This window comes from Lissotriton helveticus, chromosome 9, assembly GCF_964261635.1.
Source record: "Lissotriton helveticus chromosome 9, aLisHel1.1, whole genome shotgun sequence".
Taxonomy (NCBI): domain Eukaryota; kingdom Metazoa; phylum Chordata; class Amphibia; order Caudata; family Salamandridae; genus Lissotriton; species Lissotriton helveticus.
Genome location: NC_136070.1, coordinates 351,058,613 through 351,078,109, shown reverse-complemented (window position 1 = coordinate 351,078,109; position 19,497 = coordinate 351,058,613). Strand labels below are relative to the sequence as shown.

At 46.5% G+C, this 19,497-nt stretch overlaps 1 protein-coding gene across 1 annotated transcript in view; it reads right to left on the bottom strand.

Moving 5' to 3' along the window:
• Window positions 1–19,497, bottom strand: part of UNC79 (unc-79 subunit of NALCN channel complex) — a 641,854-nt gene that overhangs the window by 357,903 nt on the left and 264,454 nt on the right. The window contains 2 exon segments of the mRNA XM_078660089.1: window positions 1,399–1,540; window positions 7,369–7,596. Coding sequence (XP_078516215.1) covers window positions 1,399–1,540; window positions 7,369–7,596 — 370 coding nt within the window.

The following is a 19,497-nucleotide window of genomic DNA, read 5'->3' as shown; positions in this document are numbered from 1 at the left end:
TGATTTAATGAGTTCCCTTTAAATTTTAACAAGCACGATCATACTTTTTAGAATAATTATGTTTTGGTGTCACTGCACCATTTGGTATGGCAACCATGGGGTTTCCGGCCGGAAGCTGTATGGAGGTTCACATTTCATACATCAGCGTGCTACCACTGTTGAAAATCTTATTATAACACACGTTGGTGCAAGCACAGTGCACTAAACTGTTTTTGGGATATCCATGTGGAGTAGCAATAGATCTGCTCTTCCCAACCAGACAGAGAGACACACACACACACACACATCCTGTATTTTTGAGGATGCTTTTACTTCTGCTCCCAGTTGATAGCCTGTTCTGCCTGTGACAGAATTTCTGCTGCTACCATATTACTCTGCATGTGCTGGAAGAATTTCCTCCAACTGTTTATAATCTATGATGTTTTCTGTGCATGTGAACACACATGCTGCCTCTGCCATGAGTATCCTTATGAAAATTGCAGATATATTTGCCCTATACAAAAGTCAGAGATGTTGTCTTCACCAAGGCTCCTTATTTTGTGGCGTGAAGACATGTGTTACGCCCAGAAAGGAACAGATTTTCCATGACTCATGGTATGGAAATTATTTTAGAAAGTCTCTGCCAAACCCTTGTTCCACACACATGATTTACAGGCGGCAGACCTTCAGTATCTCCACAACACAGAGTATTCCGTGAGGTCATTGGAGTTTTGGTAAAATGACCACTAGCCCAATTTAGAGTGGGCAGTCGAATAGAAAATTTTTACAGTCAATCAATACCGGGTAAAACCTGACAGGAAGGTACAGTGCAGGCGCGACCACTCCTTAAGGGTGGAGGAAACACCTTGATAGACTTGGACCTAGGCGCTTCAGTTTTAAGCCCTGAAGAGCCGGGAGCAGAGTGTCCATCAGTGACGCCTTGTCACAAAGTGGGGTGGGGTCAGCAGTTTGTTTTTGAAAACCCAAAAACATGTTAAAATTTTGACAAATGTCCATCAATTTGACGATGCTGTCCGCCTAACTTAACATGTTAACAAGAACCGCTGTTTCTGCATCTGACTAGAGATGTCTGCTGGGTCGGAAGACACCTCTAAATGCAGAGAGCAGATACTCTCTTGAGGCGATAGAGCATGTTACACTGACCCGCTGATGGAGTAAAACCCATACTTCCCACTCTAATTCAGGCCCAAAAATGTGAATTGAATTAAACGTATTTTTCAAGCGCTTCTTTGAATGGTAATCCAACTTAAATGATATGAGAAGCACCAGGTTTATAACATTCTATTATTATAAATGCATTCTATTGCTATAAACGCTTCTAGTCGCTGTTACAACCTATAGACAGAAATCAGTTTGTCGAGGTCTTCCCTGTTGCTTGTGTTCACAAACACCACATACCAGTGTTTTCTGGCACTGCAGAGTGATTCCCTGGGTTTTCTCCTTGCTTTGCTGTTGGATTCTCCTCCTCTTCACCTTCAGGTCCTATGGTAAATTCAGGCCTGGTAAATAGAAGCCCTTCCTCAAGGTTATCGGTGGGCTCCTGAAGAGGTAAGATTAAAATAGAAATTCAATACATGCATATGTTTATAAAAGTATTGGAATATATGCTTTAAACTATTACATTTCAATGCACGGTTTCAAATTGAGCAATTTGAGAGTTGGCAAAAAAAAAAGAAATTTGTTTTTGGTCTTCAGTGTTGTAATATTTTCCCCAAAACTGCAAATCTCTTTAATTTAGTTTAGGAAGAATTGCAGTTGAAATATAATCAACTTCGAAATCAGTGCACCTTAGGTCACTTCTGAAACACGCTTTCACCTCCTGCTGCATTAAATGTTCTTATTAAACATCACATTTTAGAACTTTGTGTTTCCAGATTACTCGTTCAGGTAAGATACAGGTTGACAGTCACGCAAGGCTATTGCTATACATCGATCAACTGAAGAAGCTGAGCAAACGCATGGATAACAATCCAAAGCGAGGGGCATTAATACAAAAGGAAACAATGAGAATGAGGGTTTATTGGACTGAGAAGTAAGAAAGGCCCATATCTTACATATGATAAAATGACATAGTGGCAGGTGTGGGTGGACTGTGTTGTTATGGGAGGAGTGAGGATAAGTGGGGAAAGTCAACAAGCACTGGCAAAGGCTAGAGGTCTGGCGTCATTATACCAAACACAGGAAATGACAACTGTTGACTACATGTGTTGCAAGCACAAATGCTGTTTATTACATTAAAGTCTGACCTATTGGCTTTGGCAGTGCTGGAAAAAAGTAAAATGATTGGTTTCCATACAGAATGCTTACAGGACATACAATAATAAATGTGACAAAAGAGTGTGATGCTTCAGTGTAAGTTTCCAATTAATGCTCTTCCTGGAAGACTGAATGATACACCAAACTGGCAGTGGGAAGAATAGAGGCTAAGTCTTGTTCGTCTTAATCTTGTATTCACTGTATGATTTATAGGTTTGGTTTTCTTGCAAGATCCATCACATACACAAGAAGAGGAGAGTGGTCCTAAAATGCAAACTTGTAGATTTTGTATTTGATTGTTGGGAAGAAGCAATGCATATTTTGAGTTTTGATATTGCACTTGTATGTGGCATTGTCTAATGTCATTGGTGGATAATGTAAATGTATTCGTCCTTCACAATGGATGTGATGTGAGCGCGCATTTACAGTAATGGCATATGTAAATTTGACAGCAGTGCCTGGTTGACAGAAGAACAGGGAGTATGTTTTAGGAGCAATGTATGTTTTTATTCTTCAAAGTAAAACACATAGTTCTTTCTATAGACCCTATAGTTCATACCCAAGATTGCAACAAAACTGTAGCAAAATGCCAATATTGGAGAATCATATAAACAGCAAAAGAAAAACAGGTCAAATTGACAACATCATGGAAAGGAATTGGAAGATATTAAAGAACATATCCCTGTTAAATGAATGCTCATAATTGAATAAATCCGTTAGATGATTAATAATATCCAAAACAATGTAAAAACCTAAACCTGCTTTCTGATCAAGAACAGCAAAACACACTGACCACACAGAATAAGGATGCATTTGATTGGCTGTTGCAGTCGTTACATTTTCTACATGTTTTATTTTGTTGGCTCTCACATCTATTTTTGATCATCAAAGTTTTCATAAATGTTTTGTGAACAGCACAGTCATGCAACATCAGGAGCTGCACCCTCCTGCAAGCACATACTCAACGAAGTAAAGACTAGCTGTTGAAGTGTTTGCTGTATAAATGATAAGCATCACCACACAGCTGTGTCTCTCACAAGCACTTACAGGAATTAACTGTGATCTACTGGAACAGGAAAAGGCTGATATGGCCTCTACTGATACATGCCTATTTAGTGTCTATAAATGCATCTTATCAGGGTGTTTACGATGTAAATGATCAAGATCCCTTTAACAAATTTATTGCAAAATGTTGAGGAAACAATGACCTATGGTGCCTTGACTTTTACACACGTGTTCACTATATAAATGGCTGCGATCACCTTATTGCTGCCATTTTCAATAGATGATGGTGATCACTTAAGGGAGGTGTATTGCCAACAATGCTAACTGGCAAGAGCCTATGTTCCTGGCCCTCATGTCTGTGCTGAGAGCTCACTGGAGGCTTTCCACAGAGAAAGTGTGGTTGTGCGCATGTCACCTACTCAAGTTGGTAGATGCCACACTCAGGGCCTGCCTGGGCAGCTGCAAGACCTGCAGTGCCCCATCAATTCTGCGGTTGCGGACACCAAGAGTCTTCCACAATCAGCTAAAGGAAGAATAAAACTTAACAGAAGGAAACTTAACAACCTTTACCGTGTCCAGACATACATAATTATTCAGTTTAAATGAGGACTACACAATGTGAGCCGGGGAAAGAGCTCCAATTGATTTGACGGAAAAGCCTGACAATTTAAGCCATTTTCCTTGCAATAAAGGAGTTTCAACATTATTATGAGGGTCCTTGCCAATGCTAGACCCCAAAATATTATTTCAGAACGTGTGTCTGAGAATAGTTTGAGAACTGATCGCATCATCTATTGTGCATGGAGCAAAATGTTAAATTGGGAACAAGTCAACCAAACAAACAGTTTGCGATTCAAGAACTACGTATGGCCTTAAGCGAACCAAAATTGTTTTCCAAATTGAGTGTGGTACACAAATCATTCTCAATACCAAATATGAAAATATACAATAGATTATCCATTTGAAGCCCACCTAGCACATTTTTTTTAATCACATATATATATCTCAAAACCTCCTGAACAAATTTATACCAAACGACAAAAGGGTCTAGTTTGAATAAAATGTCTATCAACTTTGGTGTATTTGCATTCAGTAGAATTTTCTGTAGCGGACAGTAAATATTCCTGTTCAACTTTGAATAGGAAATGCTACTATCAAATCTCTAAATAACTTTTTACTGTCTTTACCAATCTGCACAAAATTTGAAATGAAGCATCTGAGATGGATTTGCCCAACTTGAGTCAAAATGTGTGCAATCAGCAAACAGTGACAAAGTTAATAGCAAATAAATAAGTATATTTCTCAAGAAACTTGCAATTCATGTGAGTACTCTGCTATAGAACTAAAATTACACACTACTAACGAGCCCCAAGTAGGGCAAAACTGGTCTGGGGCTGCATGTGGTCCCTTCTTGAGGGTGCCTTAAATGGCAGTGCAGGACAGAGTGTTTCTATGGGGAGCAGGCTCGGTGCGGATTTGCAGAAATTGAGCCTTCATCTAGAGCGGCATGGTGGGCCATAAATGATGGACTGGACTGTGGCCCAAGCAATTGCCAGTGCCAAAAATGTATTCAAACATTGCTTCCACTACCTTGTTCTTGTTTCAGTTGATGTCCTAGGTATGATGGGTATGCCCAGACGTGGGTCCTATGCTCAATGTGCTGTAGGACTCAAGCTACAATCCTACTGACAAGCCCCAAAACTGTTTTGGGGTCTCTTCTAGTCCCTTCTGGCAGTTCCAGACAGATGTTCCCATGAGGAGCAGGGTTTTGCATGAGGCAGGCTTTTGTCAAGAATGGCAGATGGACTAGAATGCTGCCCGAGCGATTGCCAGTGACTGAGATTAATTCAAGCATTCCATCCATCACCTTGTTGTTAGTTTAATAGCCACAGCTTCAGTCCCACAAACCTTTCTTCCCAGAGATTCAACTTTTTATTTTATTTTTCTGTCTATTTCTGACAGCTGAGACTTTAACCAAGTCTGACTTGAAGGCTTATCTCAAATAGACAGAGTCTTGCTCATATGGTTTGTGTTTTTTCAGGTGCTGTGGAGTTGCTGACTTTACTGCAGTTGGAGTAAGGAACTTGTCTTAAGCTAACTCTGCAAATCGTGGGAACAACTGGAATATGGGTGTGGGAGAGGGTCCAGGATACAAAGATATCAAAGATGTTAAAACTTAGAATGAAATTCAAAGTTCTTCAATCTTAAACAAAAAATGAAGGAGAATTGAGTAATAAACATGCCAAAATCATGCCCCTCTCAGGAAAACCTCAACTCACCCACCGCACTCACCTACTACAGACACATCTCCCTCCTACCTTATCTGGTCATGGTCCTAGAGAAGATCATCAATAGACACCTCAAAGATCACTTTATCAACCACCAGCTTCTCGACACCACACAGTCTGGCTTCAGGCCCAAACATGTTACTGAGACAGCATTCATTGCGGCTCAGACAACATCTGCATGATCACTGAGAAAGGAGACACTGCAGCAGTCATCCTCCTGGACGTCTCTGCAGCACTTGACACAGTTTCGCACCCCATTGTCATCAGTCACCTAGACTGGCTGAGTTCTTTCTGGACAGATGAAACTCAAGCTGTCAGCCTGCCACCAAACTTTCTGGAAGCCTGTAAAGCCTGCCTCTAGGTTCATCCTTTAGCCTGAGCATCTTCAGTGTATACATGACCTCTGTGGCTAATGTCATCCATGCACACAACATCAACATCCTCTCTGGTATCGAAGACACACACCTAGTTCTCTCCATCTCACACAATGCAAGGAACAAGTTCACCCTCCTGGCGGAAGTCACCAACTGGATGAAGTGCAGAAAAAACCAACATAGATGTAGTGGTCTTTGGCAAAAACAAATCAGCATGGGCCTCCGCCTTGTGGATGACTGACCTTCGATTCATTCCCAACACCAGCAATCACACCAAGAACTTTGGGATCATCACTGAGAACAAACTGGTCATGACCACGCAAGTCAATGCGATAACCAGATCCAGCTTCCACATCCTGAAGATGCTGAGGAAGATCTTCAAATGGCTATCAAGTACGACCAGAAAAACCTTCAATCATGTCTAAATTAACAGCAAATTTGACTAAGGGGAAACTCTTTACATCAGAATCACCAAGCAACTCAACAGAAGACTACAAACCATACAAACCTCAGTTGCCAGAATCATCCTCAACCTCTCACAAATCGCTCATCACACCACACATTAGGGAGCTCCACTAGCCCCCAACATACACACATGCACTCAGTTCAAAGTCCTCACTCACAAATTTAAGGCATTACACAACACAGGTTCCACCTACCTAAGTACAGCATCTCCTTCCACAAATATCCTATCTGTTTTGCTAGACTCTTACTCGCAAACATCCCTCGTATACACAGAAATAAATCTGGAGGCCGGGACTTCTCATACATTGGCCCCAAAGCATGGAACGACATCCCACTACACATCAAGGCTTCCTACTCTCTTCTTGAGTTCCGCAAGAAGCTGAAGACCTAACCTTAGGATTGATTAGACAAACACGCCTCCTTAGCACTAGCATACCCCAGGGTGATAGTGCTAGTGCTCTACAAATACAAATAACATAACATGCCTTTTTGCTGTGTGCTGTAATGTGGTTTTATTGCTATAGCAAAGGACGTTTTTTTACACAAGAAAAAGAAAATCAGTAAATACTAGTCTGTGCTCCCATTCATGAAGGTATCATTGTAGTGCCCCACCCTAACTACAGATTTACTTGGTTATATTCTGAGTGTTCAGAGATCCCTGCATGTGGTCAGGAATATTCAGCATTTATGACTTCAGTGAGAATCCTACAATGCAGAACCAGGAGATCTAGATGATCCTAAAAGAAGGGACTGCTGGGTATTTTTGCAACATGAAGAGCATTCATCAAGATGTATTTGACATTGTAGGAATATGATCCTCCAGAACTGGTTCCTTTAGTGTATTTTCCTCCTGAATCACATGCTATCCATCTAGTAAGCTTCTTCATGTTTAGTAGGAGAGTCCATGGCAATAAACATCTATGTACATTTCCTTCCAAAATCGTACCCAAGGCAAAAAATAGTGTTTCAGTAATACCTACCACTAATCTGATTTCTATTTTTGGTGCCAGTCGCTCCAACAGCTCACAAGCCAGCTGATAGCAGAGTATGCTGGACTGGCACAGGCTGCACTCCACAGCTTTTTCGTCTTTCTGGCAGGTGTGAGAGCCACCCCAGGGTGCCTGGAACACGTTGTTTATAATGGAAATGATGTCTTTGGAAAGGATGTTCTCCAGACCCATGGTGATCCCATCGTCCTGTAACTCCATCTGCAAATCAGCATGGCCGGGGAAAGAGCAAGAATTGTGCATTAGCAGATGACTATTTGCATGTAGAACTACTGCTGCATATTAAATTTCCCAGTGACCTAATTGGCAGGTAAAGTACACATATGGAGTATTCAAAATTGCATTGCAGGGTCATTCTCTCCAGTGGAAAGGATACCAAAAGAAGCTGTGCATCTTATGTTTCTTAGAAAGACAGCAAAGACAATGTTACCAGGATGATAGAAACTCTGCTTCAGATATCCTGTGAACAATTGTGAAAAATGTATATATGTATAGTGTGGAAGGGAAGTTATGATGGAGCTGTTGAAATTCCTTATGAGTTTAAACACAATCGAAGTAATGAACATATTCCACTGAAGTTGTGGCTCAAGAAAAAGAAACAATTAACCCCTTTGCAATTCTGCCGCAGCGCTGGGGGGGAGGGGGGCTGCGCGGCGCTCTCATGCTTGTGACGGAACCGCTCCGTCACGAGCCTCGGGCGCGCTGTGCTTGTGACAGAGCAGTTCCGTCACGGCCCCACCCGCTCAATAGAACGCGCCGTGCAGGCGCAAAATCAGCGCCACGCAGGCGTGCCGAGCGGGCCGTGATGGAACCGCTCCGTCATCAGCACAGCGCGACCGAGGCTGGTGACGGAGCGGTTCCGTCACCAGCATGGAAGGGGTTAAATAAGAGTTGTTACTCAGTATCATGAGGATGTTCTTCTGTACTAAAGATGGTGGGGCAGGAGAAGTCGGGTGCATAGAACCCCTTTTCACTTATTGTAGGGTGGATACTATCAGTGACATTGTAGGGTGGATAGTCTCAGTGACAGAAACAGGTAGGGGAGACACAAGGAAGCAAAGACAGACTCAAAAACTAGTGTCACATGTGCACCATTATTTCTACTTTGTGCGGTTTTTATGACCTCTTATCTGTGGCATATAATCTTATTTCTAATAGGTAATTTATCTGTGTGTAAAGCCGTGCATGATGCCTATATGATAGTATCTGTTTCACAGCTATGCTTATGTGTTATCAGTATTAGCTACTGGTATTCCAGACTGTGTACCTGTACTTCACAGATACATAGTATATGTGTTATGTCATTAGTTATTACTTATATATAGTGTTGCCTTAGGTACATCCAAAAATGCAACAGGCTAGAAGTCTCATCACATGAGTACACGTTCACCAAAAATGTCAACTCCACATTTCTTAAAAACGAATGCATGGATGTTGACAACTTCTCACAACCTTTTTAATTTACAAGAAAAAAAAGAATATAAATATAATGCTTACCTTTTTCATATTGTTTACTTTTTTCATGCTTGCTGTTGCCAACTTGCTTGCGTTTGTAGCTACCATTTTGCTGCATCATAGTTTTAGCCATAATAAAGGCCTATGGCATACAAATCAAAATCTACTATCTGTGTACTAACCAAGGGGTGAGATGACAGAAACTCACTACAAACCTGTTACGTCTTTGGTAGGATTGTTTGATTGTCCCAATATGGGCCCGTGTTGTTGTATTATGTCAGTTCCTGGAACACCTTTCTTTTTTCTCTGAACACACGGCTGGTGAGTATATCTTTATAATCCGGAACCCAGAGAAATCTTGTACCTTTAGAGTAGCTGGTCAATACATGTGACTGGCTGTCATTTATTTGACCAAGTACTATTGTTGATATGAAGGGAAGGAGAGAGGTGGTCACAATGTCTGCTGCCTTGCGTGGGGTAGGTGAGTTTGGATGTCTTGTGTAAGACGTCTTGTGTAAAACGGCGTATGGCAAACTCTGCATTGAATAGTAAAATGCCTTACATTGGCAAATACCGTATGCATAAACTGCAATAGAAAATAAAGGGGACAAGTGTGCAAAGAGCAATGAAGGTCAAAGTAACTTTTCAGCAAGTCATGCTCACCGCCAACCAGTACTTGGGAATGGAAAGTGTGCCAAGGTCCATAGAGGAAGCCCGGGAAAATGTGCATTGCAAACATTTTAGACGTATGATTTCCAGACAGTTTGGTACACGATGTGATATCACTCAAGCGAGATGATTTCAATAGGAATATATACAACATGTAGCCATGACAGTGTGAATGCAATAAACATGATTGTCATGGTGCACAAATTAGTGAGGGTCTTCTGTTGAACTGATAGTGATGGTATCTGAGACCGGACGCAAAACCACGGAAAAACAGTGTCAGGGCAGTACACTTTACTAATCCTGCAGAACAACACATCCTTAAGGTCTCCACACCCACACATATGCATCCTATCATCACCTTCAGGATTGCCGATGTAAAGGAAGACCAGTTCCACTGACTGTCATTGATATATCACATGATAACAGTCCATTACCATATATATACAAGCACCATTCACTCATGGACATTTTCACCTGTGAATGTGATTCACTCAGTGAAGATTTTACAAATGAAAGACCTGCTGCATTAATGCAACTCCAGGTGCATCCATAGCACCCAGCAATGCAGCCAAGACTGAATCCTCCACTGCAGTCAAGCAGTGTCAGATTTGTGTCAACACCACATTTTGGGGGGACAGCTTTTAAGACACTACAGAATTGTGTTACCTATTTTCTGCTAATTGAAGCAGACAATGCCAAGCAATATCGAATCATACATTACATTTTCAGAAAAGGAATCATAAAAATAGCCAAAATGTCTTGGGTAAGGTCCCAAAATCCTTAAGATGACTCTTGGTAGAGAGTTATAGACTCTGGGGCAGAGGTAGGCTGAAAGAAGAATTATGTTTCCCTGGAAGATGGGGGCCCTGGCCAATTGCTGACTTTGCCCATGCCTTAACACATCTCTGCAGCCAAGACAACACTCAGCACTTAAGCGAAGATTGCACCTTGTACTGATGCCCAAAGAAATCCCACCAATCTAGCCAGAAGGAAATTTAGCACTGCACCCTAGGAGAAATCTAGTACTGCTGACTTGATTACAGTGATTAGTGTTACTACTACAACTGCAACCACTAGTGCCACCTCTGACGCAAACAAAAGTTCTGCCTCTACTGCAACTGCAGTGGCTCTCTCTGCTGCAATTACCTCTGCAATTACCTCTGTTGCAACCTCTGTTGAGCACCTCATTAGTGACCATCATGGCCATCTCTGTTGTGACTACCATTGCCACCTCTTCCACACCTAAAATTGTCGCCTCTACAGGTGCAACACTGGCCACCTCAGCGCACACCACATTGGACATTACTTCCAGTCAAGATTCAGGTTCTGGCATATCTGCACCACCCCGGTCGTGCACATTGGTATCAGTCAAAAGACCATGCACCACATCTAGGCAGGTAACATCATATATTTTCAGGTTAAGGGCATGGAGCAAGAGCACCAGATATCACCATCACCATTCCCGAAGGCTACAAGATAACTCACCAGGACTGAGACAACAGACACGGAGGTGAAACTGCCACCATCTAGAAGGATGCCATCCACTGCATGACATCCCCAGACGACGCAATCCCAATAATGGAACATCTCAACTTCCAACTCCACACAGATGGAAGAAAAACCATCAGAGGCACCCTTGCCTGCAGACCACCAGGACCACGCCCCAGCTTCTGCAACACCATTCCAGACCTCATCATCCCAATCACAATTGAGTCTGAGTATTCCATCTTCCTAGGGGACCTCAATTTCCAACTCAATAACCCCAGCAAAGCAAACACCACCAACCTCCTGGAGAGCATGGGCAACATCAGCCTCAAGCATCTTGTCACCGACTCTACCCACATTGCAGGACACACGCTCTGCCCCATCCTCACCTTCCACGTATGTGTCAAGTACAACCACGCCACACAACCTGGTCTGACCACTACAGTGTCCACATCATCATCTCAGGACCCACCAATGCCGGCACATGTCCCCCCCCTCAAATCCACGCGCAGAGACTGGAAAAATATATCAGAAGACCAGAGAAATAATGCTCTCTGTCCCCGCCTCCCAGACTCTACACGCAACCCACAAAAAGCAGCAAAAAATCTCTCCCAGTGAATTACACAATGCACCAACACAATCGCACACGCCAAGACAGTCATGTTCAAAGGACCAACCAAAAGAGCCAGCTGGGGGGAGGAGCTTGGCGGGCATCCGAGATGGCCGCGAGAGCACAGCGCTCTCCGGACCCCCGCCACTCCCGGCATGATATCCTGAACATATCCTGACTTTTCACGAGGATTTGTGTAGAGGACGCTGGGCTGATCGTCCTGGAACTTTCGGAATTTGATTCTGACCCGGGGTGCCGGAGTTACGGTGATTCGAACTTTTGGGATCCGCCCTTGAGGTACGCCCGGGACTGGGTGAGGCTCTGTGGCCGTCTTGGAGTTGAACAACAGCGGCAGGGGGATTGGACTTGTGGGTCCCCCTCTTAAGTTTCGGTTTCGATTCTTCCTCAGACTGAGACATCTGGCAGGGGAGTCTGGCCTGGGCTGGATCCGGGGCACGAGACGGCTGTCGGGCCATTGGCTGGCTTATTCTCCTATCTGATTGGCGCTTTCCTGGTGGTACCCTTTTGGCGGCTCTTTGATCCCGAAGTTTTATTTTCCTGTGCCCATTCCATCGAGCCTGGTGAATCTCTTTGTGAGGCAGTTTCCAACATGGCGGGCAGAGGGGACCGAGAGACACGGAAGACCAAGACACCCCTGCGCGGGGGCCCGGTCCAGTCTAACGTTATGGACCGTTACACCCACTCGAAGGGGTCCCCCGGAGCCGCCCTGCCCGGTCCAAGTGCTGCTGACCACATCGTGGACGCATCAACGGAGCCGTCCTTGCAGGACATCATGGGCGCCATTTCTGGCATGAGGGAGACGATAGGCCAACAATACGAGGCCTTGGCCCACAAAATCGACACAGTGGCCATTGATGTGAACTTGATTCGAGCCGACCTATCGAAAACCAATGAGAAGGTGAAATCATTGGATCTCAAGTCATCCAGCCTCACGACGGACGTCTCGGAGATACAGACGGAGATTGGTAATCTCCGTAGGGTGAACGATTTCATGACCCGGCGCCTGGAGGACTTTGAGAACAGGGCACGTCGCTGTAATGTGCGCGTGGTTGGCGTTCCGGAGAATCCAGAACCTCACTCTGTTGATCTCCTGGTTGAGGACCTGATCCAAAACTATCTCTCTCCGTCTGGACTGAGTAAATTTTTCGCAGTAGAGCGTGCCCATCGAGTTCCGGGGGGCCAGGGTAAGCCAGGTGCCCCGCCGCGGCCTATTGTTGCAAAACTCTTCCATTATAGAGATCGGGACGCTATCCTGCAAGCATCACGTGTGAAGGGCCCGGTGGCCTTTGAGAACGCCACAGTGAACTTTTATCCGGACTTTTCTCAACAGGTCCAGAAACAGCGTATGGGCTTCCGTGGTGTCAAGAAGCGTCTTCGGGACATGGAGTTACACTACGCTATGCTGTTTCCGACCAGGCTGCGAGTGGAGTACAATGACCGAACCTTTTTCTTTGATCGGCCAGATTCTGTGAACGACTGGCTTGACTCTCTGCCTGGCCGACCTCCTGCGACTGAGTCCGACGCCCACCCGGGTGGTGCTGAGGGTGGTGTGGAGAGCTGAACAATTCGTCTACGCCTGGGACCTCGTATAGAGTAAACTCTTCCGGGATTCTATGCCTAAGTGCCTCTACTGTTTGTGTGTTTTCCTCGTCATCTGTCTTGATCGGGGTGGCGGGTGGGTCAGAGCCTTTCCTCCTCCGGGGTCTTTTTGTAGAATGGGGGTTCTTGGGCGACAGGCACACTGCATGTTGGGGTGGCTTTTTAGCATTTTGCAGCAGGGGTGCAGGGTGGGGGGTGTTTTCTTGATTGTTGGGGGGTGGGTGGTTGGGAAGTTCGATGTTTGTGTGTTATGTTCTCAAGGCGACTTTATCTTGCTACTGATGGTTTGCATGTCATGCTCATGGAGGAGGGGTTTCGGCGTTGCTGTGTGGGATGGGGGGTAGCGGGTTGAGGTTTGTTTTGTGGAATGTTAATGGTCTGGGGGATCGTATTAAGCGGAGTGTGGTATTGAAATGTTTACGACGTTTATCTCCAGATATTGTTTTCCTGCAGGAGACTCATTTGGTGGGCAATACTTGCCGTGCGATGAATAGGTGGGGCTATCGCCTTGCCGCACATTCGGGGTTTACCACGGGTTCCAGGGGGGTGGCTATCCTTGTTCGGGCTTCCCTCCCCCTAGCTATTGATGATGTGATCCTTGATGATCGGGGGCGATATGCTGTCCTCGTGGGTCGTTATGAGGGTCGTACCCTCTCCTTATTTGCTGTTTATGTCCCCCCCGGCCTGCAGACTTCTACCTTTTCCGATTTGGGCCGTGTTTTGTTGGACCTCCCTAATAGTACTCTCTTCATTGCAGGTGACTTTAATTCTGTGTTCTCCGGTCTACACGATCGCCACCCCCCTAGGGACACTCCTTCGGCCCAACAGTGGCTGGGTGGGTTTCTGGACACGTTTGGTTTGGTGGATTGCTGGAGGCTTATGCATCCTACTCAGCTTCAATACACTTTCCACTCTGGGGCCCATGGGAGTTTGTCAAGACTGGATTATTTCCTGATGCCTGCGGCCCAGTCGCCGGCGGTGCGTGAGATTAGACACCTCCCCCGGGGCATTTCCGATCACTCTCCGCTCTGGCTCTGTTTTGAGATGGGGGTGGAGGCGGCGGGCCGGGTAGCTCCTATCAACCCATGGTACCTTACCTCCCCCGAGACCCGCAACCTTTTGACTAAGTCTTTGGACGCCTATTTTTTGGACAACGAGGGATCCGTTTCCTCTGCGATATCCCTGTGGGAGGCCTTTAAGACAGTGATTCGTGGACAGGCCCTTTCCCTTATTGTTGAATCCAAGAGGGCGAGGGAACGGGAGGTGGTGGACCTCGAGAGGGAGATCGCTGAAAGGGAGGCTGCCTTAGAGTCGGAAGTCACATCTGATAAACTCCATGCCCTGGGTCTGAAACAATTTGCTTATAAGTCTTTGGTCACGGATGCGGCCAAACAGATGTTCCGGGAGCAACAGGGCCGTCTGTATGATGTGGGGGACAAGGCGGGCAAATTATTGGCGTGGTTGGATAAGAAGGAGAGGGCGAATCGTGTGGTGCCCGTGATTCAATCATCGAATGGTGTGAGAGTGACGGACCCGATTGGAATAGTTGCATGTTTTGCTGAGTATTTTCGTGTGGTTTATACCCCTGTGTCTGGACGGGATGTTGCTGACTCTCGCCTTCTGTTGCGCGATATAGCTTTGCCCAGTGTCTCCGATTTAGACTGTAAATCGTTGGAGTCCCCTTTTACTACTGACGAGATAGCTACTGCCATTCGCTCCCTCGTTCGGGCAAAGCCTTGGGCCCGAACGGGTTGCCAATTGAACTGTACAAGCTACGTCCTGATAAGGTGGCGCCCTATCTTCGCGACATGTTTTTGGAGTCCCGGGAACGGGGTGTTCTCCCGTATGATCAGCGTCTGGCTACGATAGTCGTAATTCCCAAGGATGGTAAACCGCGGGACCTTTGTTCGTCTTATAGGCCCATTTCCTTGTTAAACGTTGAGCCCAAGGTCCTGGCTAAGCTCCTGGCGACCCGCCTCTTGACGGTCATTAGTGACTTGGTTCATCCGGATCAATCCGGATTTATCCCACATCGCAACACGGCTCTTAACCTACGTCGTCTCCACGGTGCTGTTGCGAGGGCGGGGCTTCTGACGGAACCGGCCATTTTGGCCTCGTTGGATGCCTCGATGGCTTTTGACACAGTGGAGTGGCCCTATCTTTGGGCTGCTCTTGAAAAATTTGGTTTTGGTCCTGAGTTTATCGGTTGGGTGAAGTTGTTATACGCTGAACCCTTAGCGCAGGTAGTGGTGAACGGTAGAGTTTCTGTCCCCTTCTGCCTTGGTAGGGGGACCCGTCAGGGTTGCCCCTTGTCTCCGTTGCTTTTTGCGCTCGCCCTGGAACCGTTAGCTGCGTGGCTTCGATGGGAGCCTTCACTCAAGGGGATCCGTTGGTCACCGGACTTTGAGGACCGCGTCTCACTTTACGCGGATGACATTCTTTTGTATCTTACTTCCCCGCGTAAATCTCTAAATGTTTTATTTGATGTTCTTACCTCGTTTGGAGCTAACTCGGGCCTAGTTATTAATTGGGCCAAGTCCTGCGTGTATGTTCTTTCGGGTGTTTTGCCCCCCTTGCCGGACAGATTTCCTATCCAGGTGGTCCAGTCTGGCTTCCAATATTTGGGGATCTTTATTACGCGGGACTCCTCACTCCGATTCGAGCGCAATCTCCTCCCCCCGCTTCTTAGACTGCGACTAGATGTGGCCCGTTGGCGTAAGCTGCCCCTGTCTCCTCTGGGCAGGGCGGCCCTTTTTAAAATGATGTCCTTGCCGCGGTTCCTCTACGCACTTCAGAATTCTTATGACGACGTTCCCGCTACCTATTTCCGAGAGATCGAGAGTCTTCAAAGACAACTGATCTGGCACGGGCGTCCACGTATTGCCCTTGCGAAACTCACCATCCCTTGGTATGACGGGGGCATGGCGCTCCCCGACATCAAGAGATATTACTGGGCTGCCCAGCTGTCTGCCATCAACCACGCGATGTATTCACCGGGTCGGGATCCGGCCTTTGAGATGGATAGACTCCAGCTGCCGGGAGGGGACTTTAATAGAGCGCTTTATTCTAGATCGGCCGGGCGCCATCTTGTGGGCCCGTCCAGGATCGCAGTCACTGTGTGGCGCGCCGCGCATGTGAGTTTGGGCTGGGAGAATCGACTGACACTGGCGACGCCGCTTTATGCCTCTGAACGTTTGGGGTGTCTCTGGTCTACTAAGGGATTCGACCGCTGGGATATGATTGGGATATGTAAGGTGGGTGATGTCTGTGCGAAAGGTAGCGTGAAGTCATTCCAGACCCTTAAGGCAGAATACGACTTGAGTGATAGAGAGTTTTTTCGGTATCTGCAGGTCCGGCATGCCCTGGCCTCAGTTCTAACTCCTGGTGTGACCCTGCCTGAGTCTTCCCCCCTTGAAGATCGTATACTAGATGGACACCTGCCTGATAGTACTATCTCCCTTATTTATAAAAAATTGATTCATAGTCGCGCCGACCTGTTGGTCCGCCTTAGGGAGCTGTGGGTCGGTGACGGATTGGAATTGGATGACGAGGATTGGCTGTCAGCACTCTCTTCTCCTAAGGAGGTAGCCATCCCCGCCCGTCTTCGTTTGGTGCAACTTAAGATCCTCCACCGCGTGTATGTAACTGGCCCGCGCCTGGTTGTAATGGGTTTTTCCCCGGATGGCTTATGTAAGCGTGGCTGTGGGATGAGTGCTACATTTATGCATATACTTTGGGAATGCCCGTTGGTAGCGGCCTACTGGATTGATGTACTTGATGTGATGACTGTCGTGACTGGTGTTTATGCGGCCTGAGGCCCGACGCTGCCTGTTGAACGTGTAGGAACCCACCGATTATTCTGTGGCCCAGACCAGATGGGCAACCTTGGGGTACATGGTCGCGAAGCGGGACATTGCACAACTCTGGGGCGCATCCAGACCTCCGGACGTTTCGGTGTGGGAGGATAACATGGACTGGTCCATGTTTCGAGAGAAGACCGTCTATGTGGCTAGGGGCAGACCCAGGGCGTGGACTAAAATTTGGGGTCAGTGGAATGCATATCGTGGAGACATTTGTACCCCTCCCTTGGTTGACACATCCGATGTTACCCTGTCTCCCTAGGCTGACGTTCCCGAAATCTTTCATTCTCTTTATTAAGATTTTCCTGTCCTCCCTGCTGCCCCCCCCCCCCGGCCTTGCCGAGTCTCATTGATTTACCTTTATCTTCCTGATTAGTGTACTTCCCCTCTGTCATTTGGGCTGCCGTGATTGCTACATTCGCCTTGTTTTGGTTTGGTATTTTAATGTTTAAGACAAAAACTGTTGTGTCCTGTCACATGCTTGGTGCAATCTTTAATCTGTGATTTGGGCCTGGCCACGGAGATTAATGTTTACTGCATGATACGTGCTTTGCGAATTAGCGGCCAGCCCATGTGGTTGTAGGCCCATCTCTGTACTTTTTATCTGATTGCTCAATAAAAGTTTTTAACCCAAAAAAAAAAAAAAAAGAGCCAGCTGGTTTACAGAGAAAATACAATATACCAACTGACGGCAACTAGAAAGGAACTGGCTCATCAGCAAAAAGACGAAAGACCACACCGCCTTTAGGACAGCACTGAACTAGTACCACCGCCTCCTAAAGAAACCAAGAAGAATGCCCTACAGACCCTAGCAGACCGCAATGAAGCCAGCACAAACCACAACACTTCTGTGAAGGAATTCTCCAATGCCACTGCCACTGAGAACGACATTACACAATCCCAGGAACTGTGCGAAAACCTTGCTGACTTCTTCCATGACAAGATCTCAGCCATATACGAAAACATAGAATGCCAACCCTCTGCTGCCAACAGTATCAACAAGCTCACACCCACAAACACAAACCCCGAACTCCTGCTCACCCACTGGGACCGCCTCACCACGCAAGACACTATATGCATCATGAACTCCATGCACTCAGGACCACCCACAGACCCCTGCCCCCATCAAATTGTCAACCTCAGAAGTAAGACAATTGGCGACAAGCTCAGGAAAGTCCAAAACCCCTCCATCACCCCGGCCTCCTGCCCTGAGGACTGAAAACACACTGAAGTGAAGCCCCTCCTGAAAAAACATTTCACTGAGCCAGCTGAACAGAAAAACTACCTGCCAATCTCTCTTCTCCCCATCCAGCAAAGGTCCTTGAGAAAGTGTTCAACCACTAACTCACCCAATACCTAGAATACCACAACCTCCAGGAACTCTCCCAATCCAAATTTAGAGCCAACCACAGCAACAAGACAGCCCTGATCACAGCCACAGCCGACATCAGGCCCCTCCTGGACTGCGGAGAATCAGAGGCCCTCATCCTCCTGGACCTGTCAGGCATGTTTTACAGCGTCTCCCATCACATCCTGATAAACAGACTCCACCACATCAGAGACCAAGGAGACCTCTTCAAATGGATCACCTCATACCTGACTGGTAGAACCCAGAGGATTTGTCTCCCACTGTTCACCTCGGAGCCCAAGAAGATCATTTGCAGAGCCCCTCAGCCCCACCTTCTTGAACACATACATGACCCTCCTTGGCTGACACAGTCAGATTGCACGGACTCAACATCATCTCCTACGTCGACGACACCCTGCTCATCCTATCACTGTCCGAAGACCCTCCACCACCAGAGCCAACTTCCACAGATGCCTGAAGAACGTTACTGACTGGATGAAGGACAAATATATCAAACTCCACACAGACAAGATGGAAGGTCTCATCTTTGGGAACAACACCTCACCATAGGCCACGATGCATAGTGGCCTATGGAATTTGGCCCACCCCAACAGATCATGGCCGCAACCTCACCATCATCCAGGACAGCATGCTATCTATGAAGAAACAAGTCAATGCAGTCTCATCCACCTGCGACCACACCCTTCACCTGCTCCCCAAGATCTTCAGGTGGCTCCCAGTCAACATCAGAAGAACTGTCATGCAGGGCCTCATCACCAGCAGATTGGATTACGGAAACACAATCCTCATAGCAATCACTGCACGCCTCCTAAAGAGACACCAGACAATAGAAAAGTCAGCGTCAAGATTCATCCTCGACTGCCCCAGAAGGACCCATCACACCCCATCTCAAGAAACTACACTGGCTCCCGATCCAGAAGAGATGCCAGTTCAAGATGCTGCCCCATGCTTACAATGCCTTGTACAACGGAGGACCAGCATACATCAAAGAAATGCCTGACCTCCCCCCAACCAACTGGACACCTTCAATCTGC